The sequence below is a fragment of the Hyperolius riggenbachi genome, chromosome 6, assembly GCF_040937935.1.
Source record: "Hyperolius riggenbachi isolate aHypRig1 chromosome 6, aHypRig1.pri, whole genome shotgun sequence".
NCBI classification, from domain to species: Eukaryota; Metazoa; Chordata; class Amphibia; order Anura; family Hyperoliidae; genus Hyperolius; species Hyperolius riggenbachi.
In genome coordinates, this window is record NC_090651.1 from 10,550,106 (window position 1) to 10,568,427 (window position 18,322).

Sequence of the window (18,322 nt, forward strand, 5' to 3'; positions counted from 1 at the left end):
CTGCTAGTCATTTCACCCAATCTGCTTCCCTAGTAAAATGATTCAGATGATTCAGTTCAAAGATCCGGATCTTTTCAATGATCCGATTCGAATCATCCGAATCCTTGAAAAGATCCGGACTTCCCATCACTATCTGGGAGCGGCTGTTCTATCAGTATAGATAGAACGAAAACAGAACAGCGCACCAAGAGCAGCATAACGCAGCTCAATCTGACGTCCAACTTCAACACCACCATGCGTTGCGTTAGGGGCACGTTATGCGACCTTAACGTCCCCTAAAACGCAACGTCTTGGTGTGAAAGAGGCCTAAAGGATACCCGATGTCTAACAAAACCTGAAGTGGAGTGGGTAGGGGAGTAAGAGCTACAGTTGTGTTCAAAATTATTCAACCCCCAAAGCTGTAAAGGGGTTTTAGGGAATTTAGTGTACATTTGTAATTGTGTTCAGAATGAAATCTTACAAGGACTTTTTAAAGAACCAAATGCAACTAAAATGACATCAATTGTTTTTGTAATACAGTATTACATTTTTTTCCCCTTGCGATTTCTTCATTGACACAATTATTCAACCCCTAGAGACTCCGTAACAAAAATTGCATCCTGTTTTTTATCATCCTACAAGTTCCAAAAGCTATTCTAATGTGTTCTGGCTTACTGCAGCACGTTCTACTTTTACCATCTCTGTAATAAATCAACGTATCTCTCTCTTGTCAGACTTGTCAGCCTGTGTCTGGAAGGCTGCCAAGTTCTTCAGTGTTGTGATTCTGTGATGCATCTCCCCCCTCCAGGCCCCTCTCTGCACACTGCCTGTGTATTATTTAGATTAGGGCAGCTTCTCTCTTCTCTCATCTTTTACAAGCTGGATAAATCCTCCTCTGAGCTGGCTGGGCTTTCACATACTGAGGAATTACATACAGGCAGAGCTGTCTGCACTCTGCAGGAAGAAACAGCCTGACACTTCAGTGGAGGATAGCTGCAGGGGGAAAGAAACACACAAATGATCTCTTGAGATTCAAAAGGAAGGGTGTATACAGCCTGCTTGTGTATGAATGTATTTTCTATGTGTGGACATACTGTACATCAACCTACTTCCTGTTTTGGTGGCCATTTTGTTTGTTTATAAACAAACTTTTTAAAACTGTTTTAACCACTTTTAATGCGGCGAGGAGCGGCTAAATTGTGACAGAGGGTAATAGGAGATGTCCCCTAACGCACTGGTATGTTTACTTATGTGCGATTTTAACAATACAGATTCTCTTTAAAGAGACACTGAAGCGAAAAAAAACTATGATATTATGATTTGTATGTGTAGTACAGCTAAGAAATAAAACATTAAGATCAGTCTAATTATTTCCAGTACAGGAAGAGTTAAGAAACTCCAGTTATCTCTATACAAAAAAACCATTATCTCTAGACTTTCAAAGTCATGGAGAGGGCTGTTTTCTGACTTATTATCTCAACTGTTAGTTAACTATTTACTTTTCCTCTGGCAGAGGAGAGTTCATTAGTTCACAGACTGCTCAGAAAGAATCATTTTGAATGCTGAGTGTTGTGTAATCTGCACATATTAGAGAATGATGCAATGTTAGAAAAAAACACTATATACCTGTAAATAAAAATATGAGAATATATGCTAATCTTCTAGTAATTATTCATAGTACACAACCAATTCATTACATCATATATATTTTTTCGCTTCAGTGTGACTAACAGAGGTTCATTCAAGTGTTTTCGATCAGGTATTGAAAACACCCATGGATGTTAGGATGCAAAGATGTTAAACATACCAAGAGACACCATAGGAAGCATCATTCGCAAATTCAAGGCAAAAGGCACTGTTGAAACGCTACCTGGTTGTGGCAGAAAGAAGATGTTGACTTTGACTGCTGTGCGCTACCTGAAGCGCAAAGTGGAGAAAAGTCCCTGTGTGACTGCTGAGGAACTGAAAAAAGATTTGTCAGATGCAGGTACTGAAGTTTCAGCTCAGACAATAAGGCGCACACTGCGTAATGAAGGCCTCCATGCCAGAACTCCCAGGCACACACCCCCTTGCTGTGTCCAAAGAATAAGAAGGGTCGACTGCAGTATGCCAAAAGTCATGTGGACAAACCACAAAAGTTTTGGGATAGTGTTCTGTGGACTGATGATACAAAATTAGAACTGTTTGGGCCCATGGATCAACGCTATGTTTGGAGGAGGAAGAACAAGGCCCATGAAGAAAAGAACACTTTGCCTACTGTGAAGCATGGCGGGGGGTCAATCATGCTTTGGGGCTGTTTTGCTTCTGCAGGTGCAGGGAAGCTTCAGCGTGTGCAAGGTACCATGAATTCTCTTCAGTACCAGGAGATATTGGATGAAAATGTGATGCAGTCCATCACAAACCTGAGGCTTGGGAGACGTTGGACCTTTCAACAGGACAATGATCCCAAGCATACCTCCAAGTCCACTAGAGCATGGTTGCAGATTAAAGGCTGGAACATTTTGGAGTGGCCGTGGCTGGATAGTGTACTGGTTAAGGGCTCTGCCTTTGACACCTATTCAGTAAGAAGTTCAAGGCAAGACTCCCTAACACTGCAAGGTGGCCTCTTGAGCGCGTCCCAGTGGCTGCAGCTCTTGAGCACTTTGAGTCCGACAGGAGAAAAGCGCTATACAAATGTTCAGATTATTATTATCACAGTCACCAGACTTAAATCCGATTGAGAACCTCTGGTGGGACTTAACCTTCCTGGCGGTAAGCCCGAACTGAGTTCGGGCTATGCCGCCGGAAGGCACCGCTCAGGCCCCGCTGGGCCGATTTGCATAATTTTTTTTTTGCTGCACGCAGCTAGCACTTTGCTAGCTGCGTGCAGTGCCCTATCGCCGCCGCTACCCGCCGATCCGCTGCTATCCGTCGCGCCGCAGCCGCCCCCCCCCAGACCCCGTGCGCTGCCTGGCCAATCAGTGCCAGGCAGCTCTATGGGGTGGATCGGAATCCCCTTTGACGTCACGACGTCGATGACGTCGGTGACGTCATCCCGACCCGTCGCCATGGCGACGGGGGAAGCCCTCCGGGAGATCCCGCTACATGAAAAAAAAAAAAAAAATTTAAAAAAAAAGATTTGCTGCCCCCTGGCGATTTTTTTGCAAACCGCCAGGAGGGTTAAAGAAAGCAGTTGCAGCGCGCAAGCCTAAGAATGTGACTGAACTGGAGGCTTTTGCCCATGAAGAATGGGCTAAGATACCCGTAGATCGCTGCAAGACACTTGTGACAAGCTACGCTTTACGTTTAAAAGCTGTTATAACTGGAAAAGGATGTTGTACTAAGTACTAAGAATGAATGTCACTTGGGGGTTGAATAAAACTGATAATGATGTGAGCACAGAAAAGACATTTGTGGTTATTTCATTATAAATGTTATATTTGTCTGACCTACAAGTGCCTCTTTGATTTAATTGTAAACAATGATCAAAATCAATGTCAAACTGGCCAAAACACTCAATTTCAATGAGGGTTGAATAATTTTGAACACAACTGTAATACTTACAACTCTCCTGACTTGTCTTCTGGACATACTGCGCTGCGCATGCGAAGTATGTCCCTTCTGCTGTTCTGTGCTGTTCTTTTATTGCTTACATTTGAAGCTTTTCCAGGGGGCCACATAGAATAGCAAGAGCCATATTCAGCCTGCGGGCCTTGAGTTTTACACCTGTGCTCTACAGGATCCCAACGTTTTCCTCTCCATAGGTATTTAACTTTTGACCCGAAGTTCGTCTCAGGTACATTTTAAGCCTGTACACACAAGATGGTTCTCGGCCAAGCTAGCTGGCCAGGTCATCCTCTGCTGGGAATAAAGTACAGCAGCACCTGATTTCTCTTGATACATTGCTGAGATATTTGCCTAGCAGCAAAGTACATTCTTCTACTCCTTGACCTGCCCGCTCCCTCATGCGCCATGCTGTAGTAAAAGGGCACATTGCTAGAGAATCAAGTCCCAATTTGTTCCCCATGGAATTCAGCCCCGATCCCAGCAGGCACCAGAGTTTTCAGGTGTGTACACAACACAAGGGATCACCCACACCAACTGGGCCCTGCTGGAGATATTCACAGCCTACTAACCAGGGAGGGGGATGTTTACGGCCAGTGAGGCAGAGGTTGGCAGCCAAAGATCGAGGCGCTTACAGCCAGGGAGGGCAGAGACTGCTACCCAGTAGGTGCGTACACACCTAACAACTGATCCCCCGCCCATCAAGGGCCAGAATCTGAACCCCTCGGGTGACATCGCTGACCGTCCTGTACGGACGCATGTCAGCTGTGTAGCTGATCACGCATTCTGTTGCAAAGCGTAGGAGAGACAGAGCGGCGTGTGGTTGACTTCAGCGGGCGGGGGAGCAGTGTCTTCAAAGTTGGCCACCGCTTGGCCAAGTTGATCTGCCAGGCGGATTGCTTGCCAAGCGGCCTTCGCTGGTCGGGGGCCTCTGTACACACGCCTATCAGCTGAGGCAGTCATTATCAGCTGCAAGAAAGAGAGAGGGGGTGGGGGTGTTTACACAGCCAATGAGGGGACATGCATAGTCAGGAAAGGGGGACATTGGTAGCCCAGGAGGCAGAGGTTTATAGCCAGGTGTGGATCTCCCATGACATAGTCTGAGGGGCACCTATACTGGGGGGCACCTACGCCTTGCTATACTGGGGCAATTATACCTGGCTACCTACACTGGGGGCACCTATACCTGGCTTTTTATACTGAGGGACCTATACTGGGGGTACCTATGCCTGGCTATACTGGGGCAACTATACCTGGCTACCTACACTGGGGGCACCTGTACATGTCTACTTATACCTGGCATTTTATACTGAGGGACCTATATCTATACTGGGGGCACCTATACCTGGCGTCCTATGCAGGGGGCTCTTATTACTGGCTATTTATACCTATCTATTACACAATTTTGTTTTTTGGTCATTCTGGGGGCTATAACATGTGGTGCAAATTGCTGCATCTTCTAAAGGCAGCCATACACTGGTCGATTGCCACCAGATTGATCCCTCTGTGATCGAATCTGATCAAAGAGGGATCTATTGGCTGCCTACACTGCAATCAGATTTTTAATCAATTTCATTATGAAATCAATTCACAATCTGTGGAGATGCCGTTGCCGCCGCCCCCTGCATACATTACCTGATCCGGCCAGCGCGAGTCCCCCGGTCTCTTCTCCGCTCTGGGATTCAGCTTCACTTTACTTCCTTTCGGGGGAAATTTAAACAGTAGAGGGCACTTTACTACTTAAACTTCCCCCGACAGGAAGTAAGTGAAGCCAGCCGGGGCCCAGTGTGGAGAAGGGACCGCGGGGACTCGGTGGGCCGGATCAGGTAATGTACTGTCGAACATTCGAACGCAGCTATCGACACAGTCCCGACCCGCCGGCGATCGAGCAAGATTTCCCTCGCAGACAGATCAATCAATTTCGGACAGAAATTGGTCGATCGGTCAGCATTTGCGTATTGATTTCACAGCAGATTCGATCACAGTGATCGAATCTGCTGTCTTATCGGCGGGAAATTGAGTAAATGTATGGGGCACCTTTATTTTGATAGCAACCAGGGAACATCGGAAACGCAAATCAGGTTTGCAGCGTACAGAGGGCCTTATTAATGCGAGGCAGAGTCCATACCAGCCAATTGCGATGTTGTTAGTCGGGGACGGGATGCTGGTAGCCAGAAGATAACAGCCAGGGAAGGAGTGCTGCTGGTCGGAGGATATTGGTGGTCAGTGAGGGGGGAGGGGATATTGGTGGTCAGTGAGGGGGGAGGGGATGCTGGTAGCCAGAAGATAACAGCCAGGGAAGGAGCGCTGCTGGGGAAGGGGGGGGATATTGGTGGTCAGTGAGGGGGGAGGGGATATTGGTGGACAGGGAGGGGATGCTGGTAGCCAGAAGATAACAGCCAGGGAAGGAGCGCTGCTCGGGGGGATATTGGTGGTCAGGGAGGGGGATATTGGTGGTCAGGGAGGGGGCTATTGGTGGTCAGGGAGGAGGCTATTGGTGGTCAGGGAGGGGGATATTGGTAGCCAGAAGATAACAGCCAGGCAAGGAGCGCTGCTGGGGGGGATATTGGTGGTCAGTGAGGGGGTTTATTGGTGGTAAGGGAGGGGATATTGGTGGTCAGGGAGGGGATATTGGTGGTCAGGGAGGGGGGATATTGGTGGTCAGGGAGGGGGTATTGGTGGTAAGGGAGGGGATATTGGTGGTCAGGGAGGGGATATTGGTGGTCAGGGAGGGGATGCTGGTAGCCAGAAGATAACAGCCAGGGAAGGAGCGCTGCTGGGGGGGGGATATTGGTGGTTAGGGAGGGGGTCTCGCAGCAGCCGATGTTTCGATATGTCAGCCTCCAGCCACAGCACACAGGGGGCTCCGGTCTCTCCAGCAGCCGCCCCTCCCCCGCAGCACCAGTCTCGGCATAGGGAGCCTCCCACCAGGGGCGTAGCAATAGGGGGTGCAGCAGTAGCAACCGCATCGGGGCCCTTGGGCCAGAGGGGCCCCGAAGGGCCCTCCCTTAACTACAGAATTAGCTCTCTATTGGTCCTGTGCTCATAATAATGACTTCTATAGATACTTTGAATAGTAGTAATCATTAACAAACTGTTCCCCATCCCCTTCTTGCACCTCTGACACTGTAGTTGCCATTGGCAGGTTTTGGTGCGCCATGTCAGTTGTTATGTATAGAGTGCTTGGGGGGGCCCCATTGTAAAACTTGCATCGGGGCCCAGAGCTCCTTAGCTCCGCCACTGCCTCCCGCAGCCCGGCACGACCCGCCAGCTCCCACGCCGCCCCCGGATCCCCCGCACGATCTCGGCCTTTCACGACTAGTTACGCCCCCGTGCGCGCCAAGCCCCGGCCCCGCCCCCAGGATTTCCCCGGCCGCGGGGAGCAGGGGCGGGGCCTGCAGCTAAAAGCTCGGAATGGGATTAGTGGAGGGGCGGGGCCTGTAGGCGGGACTCGCAGACGCTGCGCTGGGATTAGTGGAGGGGCGGGGCCTGTGGGCAGGACTCGCAGATGCTGGGCTGGGATTGGTGGAGGGGCGAGGCCTGTGGGCGGGACTCGCAGACGCTGCGCTGTGATTGGTCGGCGCTCTCCTTACACTAAGCCTTGTGCTCGCTCCGGAGCTGGACATCCGTGCGTCACCCGCCGGGCCGCATGGAGGAAGCGATCGCCGCTACCCCGGCCGCCTGGGCCGCAGCCGCCACCGGAGCCACCGGCCTGACCGGCGTCCTGCTGTACCGCCTGCTGCGGAGGTGAGTGCGGGGGGGCGGGGCCGGCATTGTGCCCCTCGGGGGGCGGGGCGGAGGCTGACCCTGACCTGTGGGTCCTCAATGGCTGCAATTACCGGAACTTTGCACGGGAGTTATCAGAGCGGATAATGGCAATTCTGAGATTCCCTTTCACTGAGCAATTAGTGTTACTGAATGAACCATTCATGTCCGGTCCCTGTGCAAAGATCTGGTGCTCTCCTCTAATTCCGGTCCCTGTGCAAAAATCTGGTGCACTCCCCCTTCATTCCGGTCCCTGTGCACAGATCTGCTGCTCTCCTCTAATTCCGGTACCTGTGCAAAGATCTAGTGCACTCCCCCCTCAGTCCGGTCCCTGTGCAAAGATCTGGTGCACTCCCCCCTCATTCCGGTCCCTGTGCACAGATCTCCTGCTCTCTCCTCTCATCCCGGTCCCTGTGCACAGATCTGCTGCTCTCTCCTCTCATTCCGGTCCCCGTGCACAGATCTGCCGCTCTCTCCTCTCATTCTGGTCCCCGTGCACAGATCTGCTGCTCTCTCCTCTCATTCTGGTCCCCGTGCACAGATCTGCTGCTTTCTCCTCTCATTCTGGTCCCCGTGCACAGATCTGCTGCTCTCTCCTCTCATTCTGGTCCCCGTGCACAGATCTGCTGCTCTCTCCTCTCATTCTGGTCCCCGTGCACAGATCTGCTGCTCTCTCCTCTCATTCTGGTCCCTGTGCACAGATCTGCTGCTCTCTCATTCCGGTCCCTGTGCACAGATCTGCTGCTCTCTCCTCTCATTCCGGTCCCTGTGCACAGATCTGCTGCTCTCTCCTCTCATTCTGGTCCCCGTGCACAGATCTGCTGCTCTCTCCTCTCATTCCGGTCCCTGTGCATAGATCTGCTGCTCTCTCCTCTCATCCCGGTCCCTGTGCATAGATCTGCTGCTCTCTCCTCTCATCCCGGTCCCTGTGCACAGATCTGCTGCTCTCTCCTCTCATCCCGGTCCCTGTGCACAGATCTGCTGCTCTCTCCTCTCATCCCGGTCCCTGTGCACAGATCTGCTGCTCTCTCCTCTCATCCCGGTCCCTGTGCACAGATCTGCTGCTCTCTCCTCTCATCCCGGTCCCTGTGCACAGATCTGCTGCTCTCTCATTCAGGTCCCCGTGCGCAGATCTTCTCTCTCCTCTCATTCCGGTCCCCGTGCACAGATACTGCTATATAAATACATAATAATAATAATGTAGGACATTAGACTATGACTATGGTAGGATTAGAGTGTGAGCTCCTCTGAGGACAGTCAGGGACATGACTATGTACTCTGTAATGTGCTGCAGGAAATGTCAGTGCTGTATAAATACATAATAATAATATGGTAGGACATTAGACTATGACTATGGTAGGATTAGAGTGTGAGCTCCTCTGAGGACAGTCAGTGACATGACTATGTACTCTGTACAGTGCTGCAGAAGATGTCCGTGTCATATAAATACATAATCTGGTTTTACAGATGTTATAATTACCTTATATAAATAGTTATAGAATATTTGTTGGGCTTCTGTGGTTCCTGGGATTGTATCACACCTCGTTCCTGGTTTTCTGCTCTGTATGGGATTGTGTTGTGTGTTCTGCAGAGGGTGATTTGTTGTAGTTTAGTGCTGGGCGGGAAAGTGCGGTCACATGGTGCGGTCACATGGTGCAACCTTTGGCCGGTCACTTTTTCTTGAGTTTGATTTGAACTTTGCAAATGCCTCTCTTCACCTTCATGTGGTTTCTTGTTCTCTTGCGAAATACTGAGTAGAGTTGTTATCTTAATCTGGGCAGTGGGTGAAGATACACTTAAGCAGCCCATACACTCAGCCGATTTTCTGGCCGACCGATCGATCCCAATCGATCAATCGATTGCAAATCGGTTGGCCAATCGACCGATCGACGGCCGATTTCGATCGATTTCGATGGATCTCCATCGAACTTGCAGGGTGGAAAATTTAGGTCGATCTGATGAGATTGCTTATCAGTTTGCATCGGCCTTAATGGAAATCTAATGGCAAAAAAATGCCATCAGATCGAATTTCAAACTGAAATCTATTGGAATTCTATCCTGGTAAAAAATGTTCTAAAAGATAGATAGATAGATCATCAGATGCATTTCTTATCTATCTGCTGCCAATCTGACGAGTGTATGGGCACCTTAAGGGCTCGTTTCCACTATAGCGAATCCGCATGCGGGCACTGCACGCGGATTCGCATAGGCAATGTAAGTGGATGGGGCCGTTTCCACTTGTGCGGCTGCGGGAGCGGTTTTTGGTGCGGCAGAAATCTGCACGGCAGAGCCGTCAGATTTCGCGTGCAGAAGGAATGTGCGCGAATCGCCGCTAATGTATCTAATAGGGAAATCGCATGCGGGGTGACCATTCGTTTTTTGCCGTGAAATCGCATAGGTAAGGTATATGCGAATTTAACCATGTCACTGCCTGTGTAAATTAACATTAATACTTAATGTTAATTTACACAGGCAGTGACATGGTTAAATTCGCATATACCTTACCTATGCAAAATCGCGGCAAAAACGCATGCAGAATCGCACCCGCATGTGATTTCGTCCGCGGTGGAATGCAGGCGATTCCGCACCGCACTAGTGGAAACGAGCCCTTACACGTTTGCAGCAGATTCGATCATCAGATTTCTGTCAGATGCCTGTCAAGTCCAATCTGACAGGAATCTATCGGATGTGAGCCACACACTAGGAGCAGATTTCAGAATGAAATCTATTGGAAATCGATCTAAATGCAATATTGGACTATTAGATCCAATGCAACTCTATGTGCCATCGATCTGCTGCCAGCAACTGATCGACCTAGATCTTCCATCCTGTCAGATTGATCAAATCGATTGACATCTGCTGCAAATCGATCGATTTGGGAATTTGAAAGAATCAATTTTCGATCAATTCTATAGAATCGATCCATTGATCAATGGCTTAAATTGACCAGTGTATGGGCCCCTTTGCACAGGACAGAAGAAAAACACAGAGAAATGCACCCTGTGTGTATTCAGAGAGTTTGGCCTGTCTAATTCCCCCTCATCTGTGACTAATCACCACTGTAATTTGGTCCCTTAGCTGTGTCAGCTGACTGCCACAGCAGAGAAGTAATTTGGTAAACGCAGGGCATTATCAATATATCTGCACGTTGCAGATGTATTGCAGGATTTCCATCAGCTGTAACAAAATTGTTTTGTTAAAACGTTATGCTGTTGCTTATCTTTTAGAGCACAGAGGAAGTTCTGAGTTCATGTTCGATTTAGAGTCCAAGACGCTAAGGGTTTGTTTACACCTGGGGAGTTTTGCACTTATTTTGAGCGCTGGTGATTTAAAAAAAACGCCCTGAAATCGCTTGTGCGATTTCATCCTTATGGGATAGTTCATATCGGCACGTTGCGTCCGCTTTCCGCTCAGCAAAGCGCTGCATGTATCATTTTCAAGGCGATTTTGCGACAATGGAAGGTATAGGAAAAACGCGCAACGCTCACAAATGGGTTTTTTTTTTTTTTTAATCCGGCGATTGCGTTTGTGTTTTTAAGAATAATTACATTGTATTCTTTTGCGGTTGACGGAGTTGAAAGTGAAACATCGAAATCACTCTGCAAAAGCGCTTTGTACAAAATCGTAGCGCGCAGTGGAGCAGCAGGAGGGGGGGGGGACGCTAAAAAAATGGAAATCGCTGGCTTCAGCGTTTTTTTTTTTTTTTGTTTGTTTTTTTTTAGATGTGAACAAAACCTTAAAGGGAACCAGAGACAAACGAAGTTTAAAAAATGAAAAAAAGATGTTACACATACCTGGGGTTTCCTCCAGCTCCATAAGCCTGGATCGCTCCCACGCTGCCGTCCTCCGCTGCCTCTATTAATGGTACCGGGTCCCGTCACTTCCGCATGCCCAGGGGCACCCTCCGGCGCTTTACGAATGCGCCTGCGCAGTACGGAGGGAGCGCACTGCGCTTGCGTCGACTGGCCGAAATGACGGGACCCGGTACCGGCGGAGAAAGGTGGCGTGGGAGAGATCCAGGCTGATGGGGCTGGAGGAAGCCCCAGGTATGTATAAATATGTTATTTTATTTGTCTCTGGTTCTCTTTACGGTGGCCATACATCTGGCGACTTGGTGTCAGATTGACCATCCAATCCAATAATTGAATGGGATGGAAACCGTTGCCATCAAGAGCATGCCTGATCGACCATGCGAAAATTGGTCGCATGCTTCGATCAGACCTGCTGTGAGATGTATGGCAGGCTTGCTTGATCGGGTGCCTAGCGGTGACGGCATACGATATCGGGACAAGCAACAAACGCAATGGAATCCCAAGTGCTGTCCCTCTGATGTTAACTGTTCCCGTCTGATGCGTTTACCTGTTTGTGTCCACCCCTGGATCCATTTTTATACATGCGTCCCATATCGTTTCCGGCAACCGCATGGGGCGTGTGTATGAAGATGAAGTCAGCGGCGGACATGCACAGGTAGATTATGCACATCGGACAGGAACATGCTAAATTGTGTGGGGAGGGGGGGACAGTGTCACGGGGCGGATTCCCAAGAGATTTTATGCTGAAATTGATGGGGAATCGGTCCGCTGGTGTATGGCCAGGCAGCAGATTTCTTTCCGGTCAGATTCGCTCAGAGAGAGATCTGTCTCTTGGTCGATCTGCCCATACGTCGTCTGATGTATGTGCATCTTAACTTTGCGTTTATAATGGATTCCGATGGCTGCAATTTCCTTTTCTCCCTTTAGCACAATAGCGCCACATTCCTCGGAGGAGAGAGAAATCTCACAAGATTAGGTTGCGGCCACAGAGCTGGAGGCGGAGCTGTGGAGGAGGAGCCACATTACATAGCTTCTTTGCACCTGCGGACGCTTGCGTTGTACCGCGCAACATGCAGTGTGTAATGCCGATAGATTCTACGGTACCGCTAACGCACCAGTGTGAATGTACCATTATACCATAACTACTAGACCAAAGCCTGTTTAAATAAAACGGCTCTAAGACTGTCACTCTCCGCCGCCATCAATGCGCGTGCCCACGCACCCGTCCGCTCGCGCACATGCCCGTCTCCCTGTCCCCGTCCTCCTGTCCCAATGGCTGTCCGAGTCCGTGCTGTGCACATGCGCAGTGGCAAAAAGAACGGACCCAAGGACACAGGGACAGCTGTACGCAGGGACACAGGTTTTTATTGGATAGGACTAGCAGACCTAAACCCGTTAAAAAAAAAAAAAACGGGCTCTGGGTCTCTCTCACTGCCACCACCGCTGCACACACCTGCCCACATTACTCTGGCAACCACGTGGCTTGCGTGTATGCGGATTGGGCACGGAGCCAGCGAAGGACCGGTAACCTATTCAGGGGGGGTGACAGTGCTGGGAGTTTTGTCGCTTGTCCCAATATTGCTCACTGTTACTGCCGCACACCTGATCAACCACAACAATCTATATCTTGCAGCATGTCCGAGAGCGGTTCTGGAGTGTTTTTTAAAACTTTCTGGTGGAAAACCGCTTGGCTAATGAAAGTGATTGAGATGGTGCACACCAGAGCGGTTCCTTTTTTACACAAACGCAAACTCGGGGGCTGCAGCATTTTTTAATTTCTGAGGCGTTTCTGCCTCAATATTCAAGTATAGGAAAGTGGAAAATTGCTCTGAAAAGCGCCAGATCAGATCGAAAGTTGAAGAGAAATTGAGAGCCCAATATGGTGTAGTTAGGATGTCAAAATTGATTGGATAAATGAAACGGTGAGATGGTATTACAAACACGGGTCACCACCTAGGTAACCACTCATTAGGCAGGTGAGGAGATTAGACCTGTCCTCACTCAGGATTAAGAAGTCGCTCTCTGTAGATAGGAAGAAAGGGGGTAGATCACCCCTCCACCTGGGGTGGACTCAAATATATTGGTAGGTGAACAGAGGCGCCAGAAGGATAAAAGTACATAAAATGTTTAAAAAATTGCTGGGAGGAAGTGGTGGACTCGCCTCCATTAAAGCAGACACCAAGGACTGTAAATATATAGATATACACATTTATTGAAAATACCCCAAAGATGCAACACGTTTCGTGGGCACAGCCCACTTCTTCAGGCAATAAGCAGGGGATATGATCAGAGGTGCTCTGCTTGCTATAACTGAATTGCTGTTGTTTATCCCCTGCTTATTGCCTGAAGAAGTGGGCTGTGTCCGCGAAACGCGTTGCATCTTTGGGGTATTTTCAATAAATGTGTATATCTATATATTTACGAGCCAGATCAAATCGGTTTTCCAGGCGTTTTTGTTACAGAAGCTGTTCAGTAACAGCTTTACTATAACCATTGTAGTCCCTTACACACGCCAATGAGTTCTGGGTCACCATGAGCTTGCTGGTTAGTCTGTGCCTATAACAATATATGAAATCTGCTACAGAAACGCTACAAAAAATGCTAGGCATCTTTAGAAAATCTATCCCGCGGCTTAACGGGGGTCCCTGATCCCCCAAATCTCCTCTGTACAGCCGGGGAGCGCTTCCTGGTTGGGGCAGGGCTAACCGCCGCAGCCCTGCCCCACGCGCGTCTGTCAGCGCTTATCTCTGCCTCTCCCCCGCCCCTCTCAGTCTTCCTTCACTGAGAGGGGCGGGGGAGAGGCGGCGCTGCAGCCGTTAGCCCTGCCTCCAGTAAGCAATAAATCTGCGACCAAAAGACGACCAAGGTTTGCGGGGGTGGGTTTGGGGGTGATGGGACCCCCGTTTAGCGGTGCGATAGCGGCGGTTTAGCAGAGGCACACATGCCCCTGCTAACTATGAGCTCTGAAGCGAGATTTATTCTCGCTTCAGAGTCTCTTTAAGCCCGACGAAGGCTGCAAGGCCGAAAGCTTGCTTATTCTTATTAGTTAGCCAATAAAGGGGTCAGTGTTCTCCCCAAGCTTTTAGCTGGATGCTTCACCCGGCTAGTTTTGGTGAGCCCCCGGCTGTCATCGGCTCACCTCCTCCTATGCTGTAAGCAGAGTTGTGCAGAGAAGCACCGGCCGAGCATTCTCTCATCTCGCCCCACCCGGCTACTTTTTCATGCCACTCGGCTGTAAGAAAATTGTGGGGAGAACACGAATGATATCATCCTGATTTAAAACTTCTTGCTTTTACTGATGGCTAACACGGTACAATACCCTACTGCTACTATTACACTATAAGATTGTATACTTACCTGGGGCTTCCTCCAGTCCCATGAGCAGCGCTGCACCCCTTGCCGTCCTCCTCAGTGCCTCTGTTAGCCTGTTATTCGTCCCAATAATCTCGAGCTTCTGACTTATTGGTTGGTCGGCATGATCAGGTCTGCTGGTTAGGCCCTCCGTGTGTTTTCAGGACCTGCTGTCGCCTGGTTCCCATTCAGCACTGAGGGAAGTTGTGTGTAGTTAATCTCGCCGCCGTTACATGTGTTGTGCGCCGTCGCTGCACATGTCTCATGAAACCACATTAGCGGGTGAATAAATCTACACATGGGGAAATGTCAGTGGACCGAACAATGCGTGCAGTGATTGATGTCTGCAATCATCCTGTGCGTAGTGCAATCTGCACTTCATTCCGTTTATTCTGATCAGAGTGCGCTGTGCTGCTTGTTTCCAGGCAGAGCGCTATACAAAGCTCGTACATGGGGAGGATTGCCTGCTGGAAGAGGTGTGATCAATGGGTTAAGTTAAAGGGCACTGGTAGTGAGAGGTATATGGAGGCTGCTATATTTATTCCCTTTTAAACTATACCAGTTGCCTGACAGCCCTGTTGGTCTATTTGGCTGCAGTAGTGGCTGAATTACACACTTCTCCGATAGCGCAATAGCTGACAGAACCCCCCCCAACACACGAAATCCTGGATCCTCTGTGTTCCTTTTAAACAATACCAGTTACCTGGCTGTCGTCCTGATCTCTCTGCCTGTAATAATGTCTGAATCACACCATAAACAAGCATGTGTCAGACTTAAGTCAGAGCACCTGATCTGCATGCGTGTTCGGAGTCAGGTAGAGGATCCGCAGGACAACCAGGTAACTGGTATTGTTTAAAACTAATTTAAAGAGACACTGAAGTCTCCTAAAATCCCACTATTTATTAAAAACATTTAAAGAGAACCCGAGGTGTGTTTAAGAATGTTATCTGCATACAGAGGCTGGATCTGCCTATACAGCCCAGCCTCTGTTGCTATCCCAAACCACACTAAGGCCCCCCTGCACTCTGCAATCCCTCATAAATCACAGCCGTGCTGTGAGGCTGTGTTTACATCTGTAGTGTCAGTCTCAGCTGCTCCCCCGCCTCCTGCATAGCTCCGGTCCCTGCCCCTGTCCCTTCCCTCCAATCAGCAGGGAGGGAAGGGATGCAGGCGGGGACTGGAGTTCTGCAGGAGGCGGGGAGAACAGCAGACTGACACTATAGAGATAAACACAACCAGCTCTGACAAGCTGTTTGTCAGCAGCGTGGCTGTGATTTATGAGGGATTGCAGAGTGCAGGGGGACCTTAGGGGGGTTTGGGATAGCAACAGAGGCTGGGCTGTATAGGCAGATCCAGCCTCTGTATGCAGATAACATTCTTCAAACCCACCTCGGGTTCTCTTTAACTTTAGCACTATCAGTCCTGCTAAAACGCCGCATCCCCGCAGCAGAAAGCTGTTTACAAACACTGGGGCAAAATCTACAACTTTCCTGGTCGTGGTTTTTGCTGCCCGGGGAGGGAGAGCTTTGAGCTGCAGCTCTGCCTCCATTAGCGTCAATCTCCTGTGAATCTCCGCCTCTCCCCCGCCCCTCTCAGTGAAGGAAGACAGAGGGGTGGGGAGAGGCGGGGATTGACGTGAGTAGAGGCAGAGCTACAGCCCAAAGCTCTGCCTCTGAGGAAGCGATCCTCGCATTTTCCCACTGGGATTTGGGGGGGGTTGTAGACAGCTTTCTGATGCGGGGATGGGGCGTTTTATCAGGGCTAATAGTGCTAAAGTTAAATGTTTAATAAATAGTGGGATTTTAGGAGACTTCAGAGGCTCTTTAAATGTGGCAGCCTCAATATCCCTTTTGTTACAGTTGTCCTTTAAAGCTACGCACACACGCTAGATTAAACTCCACCCAGGGTAACCAATAAAGACTGCCGCAGGTGACAATCTAGGTGTGTACAGTTCATTCCACAATTTTTTAGCATTGTTCTTGTGAGTGTTGTGTGGGAAAAGCTGAGCGGTTTAAAATCGCAGGTCAAAACGTGAATGAATGCGAGCGGCGTGCAATTCCTCAGCAGACCATTGACTTTAAAGGAATACTGTAGGGGGGTCGGGGGAAAATGAGTTGAAGTCTGAAGTCTGAAAACCACTGCGCCTGCGTTGCCGTGTCTTCACTCCCGCTGATGTCACCAGGAGCGTACTGCGCAGGCAGAGACCATACTGGGCTTGTGCTATAGTGACATCAGCGGGAGCGAGGACACGGCAACGCAGGCGCAGTGGTTTTCAGACTTCAAAGTCTGAAATTCCAGAAGTGAACCGGAGGCGGGGCCGGAGCATCGGGGAGTGGCTGCACGGACACAGGATGTCTGCGGGGGACCATTAGAAGCCCCGGGTAAGTTCAGCTCATTTTCCCCCGAGGCCCCTACAGTATTCCTTTAACAGCCAGTGGGGGGCACTGTGCGGCAAAAAGGGCGCTATTCTAGCGAGTGCATTTCCTGCCTTTTAAGCAGGGCTGTGGAGTCGGTACAAAAATCCTCCGACTCCTCTAATTTGCATATTACAATTTTTGTTGATTGAAAGTATGTAACATGAAACTATTATCTGAGAAATAGAACATTTTATCATGAATTCTATTTTAATTACAGTTTAAATTCAATAGGAGTCGGAGTCGGTGCATTTTCTCCCGACTCCGACTCCAGGCACCCAAAAATTGCCCCGACTCCATAGTTCCGCTTTTTAGAAAGTGTTTTTTTGTTTTTGTTTTGTTTTTTAGAGTTTTATAAAAAGTATAAATGACCTTGAATAAGCATTTCTAGTTAAAGGATTCCTAAAGTGAGAGGGATATGGAGGCTGCCATATTTATTTCCTTTTAAACAATTGAAAGCATCAAGGAATGGTTGAAAGCATTTATACGCAATTCTAGATCTTGGGGTCCTTGTGGCGAAGTTGCGCACAGCAGGGGGTGTTTGGCCAGTGCAGTGATGGATAAAGGGGTACATGCTGTAATTGTGTTTATAGACAATGCTGAGCCGGGTCCTTTTGTTACGCACGCTCGCGGTTGGCTCGTACACGGAATGCGTCGGTGGTGATTTGGTAGCTGCGTCTATCCGGCACACGTTGCCTTCGGCCAGATTCTCCAGGATGGCACGGCGTGACCTGGATAGAGCCCGTCGGGGACCGTGTGACAAAGGCTCTTTGTGTCCTGCATCTGTCTGTGTCGCCGCGCTCAGAGCAGTTGTTGCTGCGCGTTTGTCCTGAAAATTACACGCCGTGAATGTCAGCTTAATTATAGACGGCGGCAGACCCCCTGATTGAGCGAATGTAATCCGCGGACCACTCAGCTAGAGGCATTGTCCCCTCATGGTTTTCTGACAGGTCCTGGAAGCCACTCAGCCAGATCTGCAGGAATAATACAATAAAATCACACGTTTAACCTCTGATTTCTGGATCGGTGTACTGCATGGAGAAGATTTACGCTCACAAATTCTCCGTATGCAGCAAGCGGGCACACGGCATACATCTAGGTGTTAACACTATAAACGCTGCCCATTGCCTAGTGTTTAAATCGAGAAGTCTTTAGATTCTGACGTGAAGTAATGCTGGGAATACACGATGTGGTTTTCTGCTCTATTTCCCATTCCCTTTTCTTAGCTATCTCCATTCACTCCTATGAGAAATAGATCAGAAATAAGATCGGACATGTTGTAATTTATCTTTCGAACTATCTATCTGCCGAAAAAAACAGGGCTGTGGAGTCAGAGTTGAAGAGTTGGAGCAGTTTTGGGCACCCAGCGTTGAGGGTTTCATAGACTGAGTAGTTGGAGCCATTTTGGGTTCCTGGAGTCAGAGTTGGAGTCAGTAGTTTCAGAGTCTGATGATTTAT

General features: G+C 49.1%; 1 protein-coding gene across 1 annotated transcript in view; it reads left to right on the forward strand.

The window, feature by feature from the left end:
• The first annotated feature begins 7,110 nt into the window (after window positions 1-7,110).
• TMEM201 (transmembrane protein 201) overlaps window positions 7,111-18,322 on the forward strand; it is a 74,482-nt gene continuing 63,270 nt past the window's right edge. Inside the window, 1 exon segment of the mRNA XM_068238832.1 lies at window positions 7,111-7,269. Within this exon segment, the coding sequence (XP_068094933.1) occupies window positions 7,172-7,269 (98 nt within the window). The 5' untranslated portion in view covers window positions 7,111-7,171.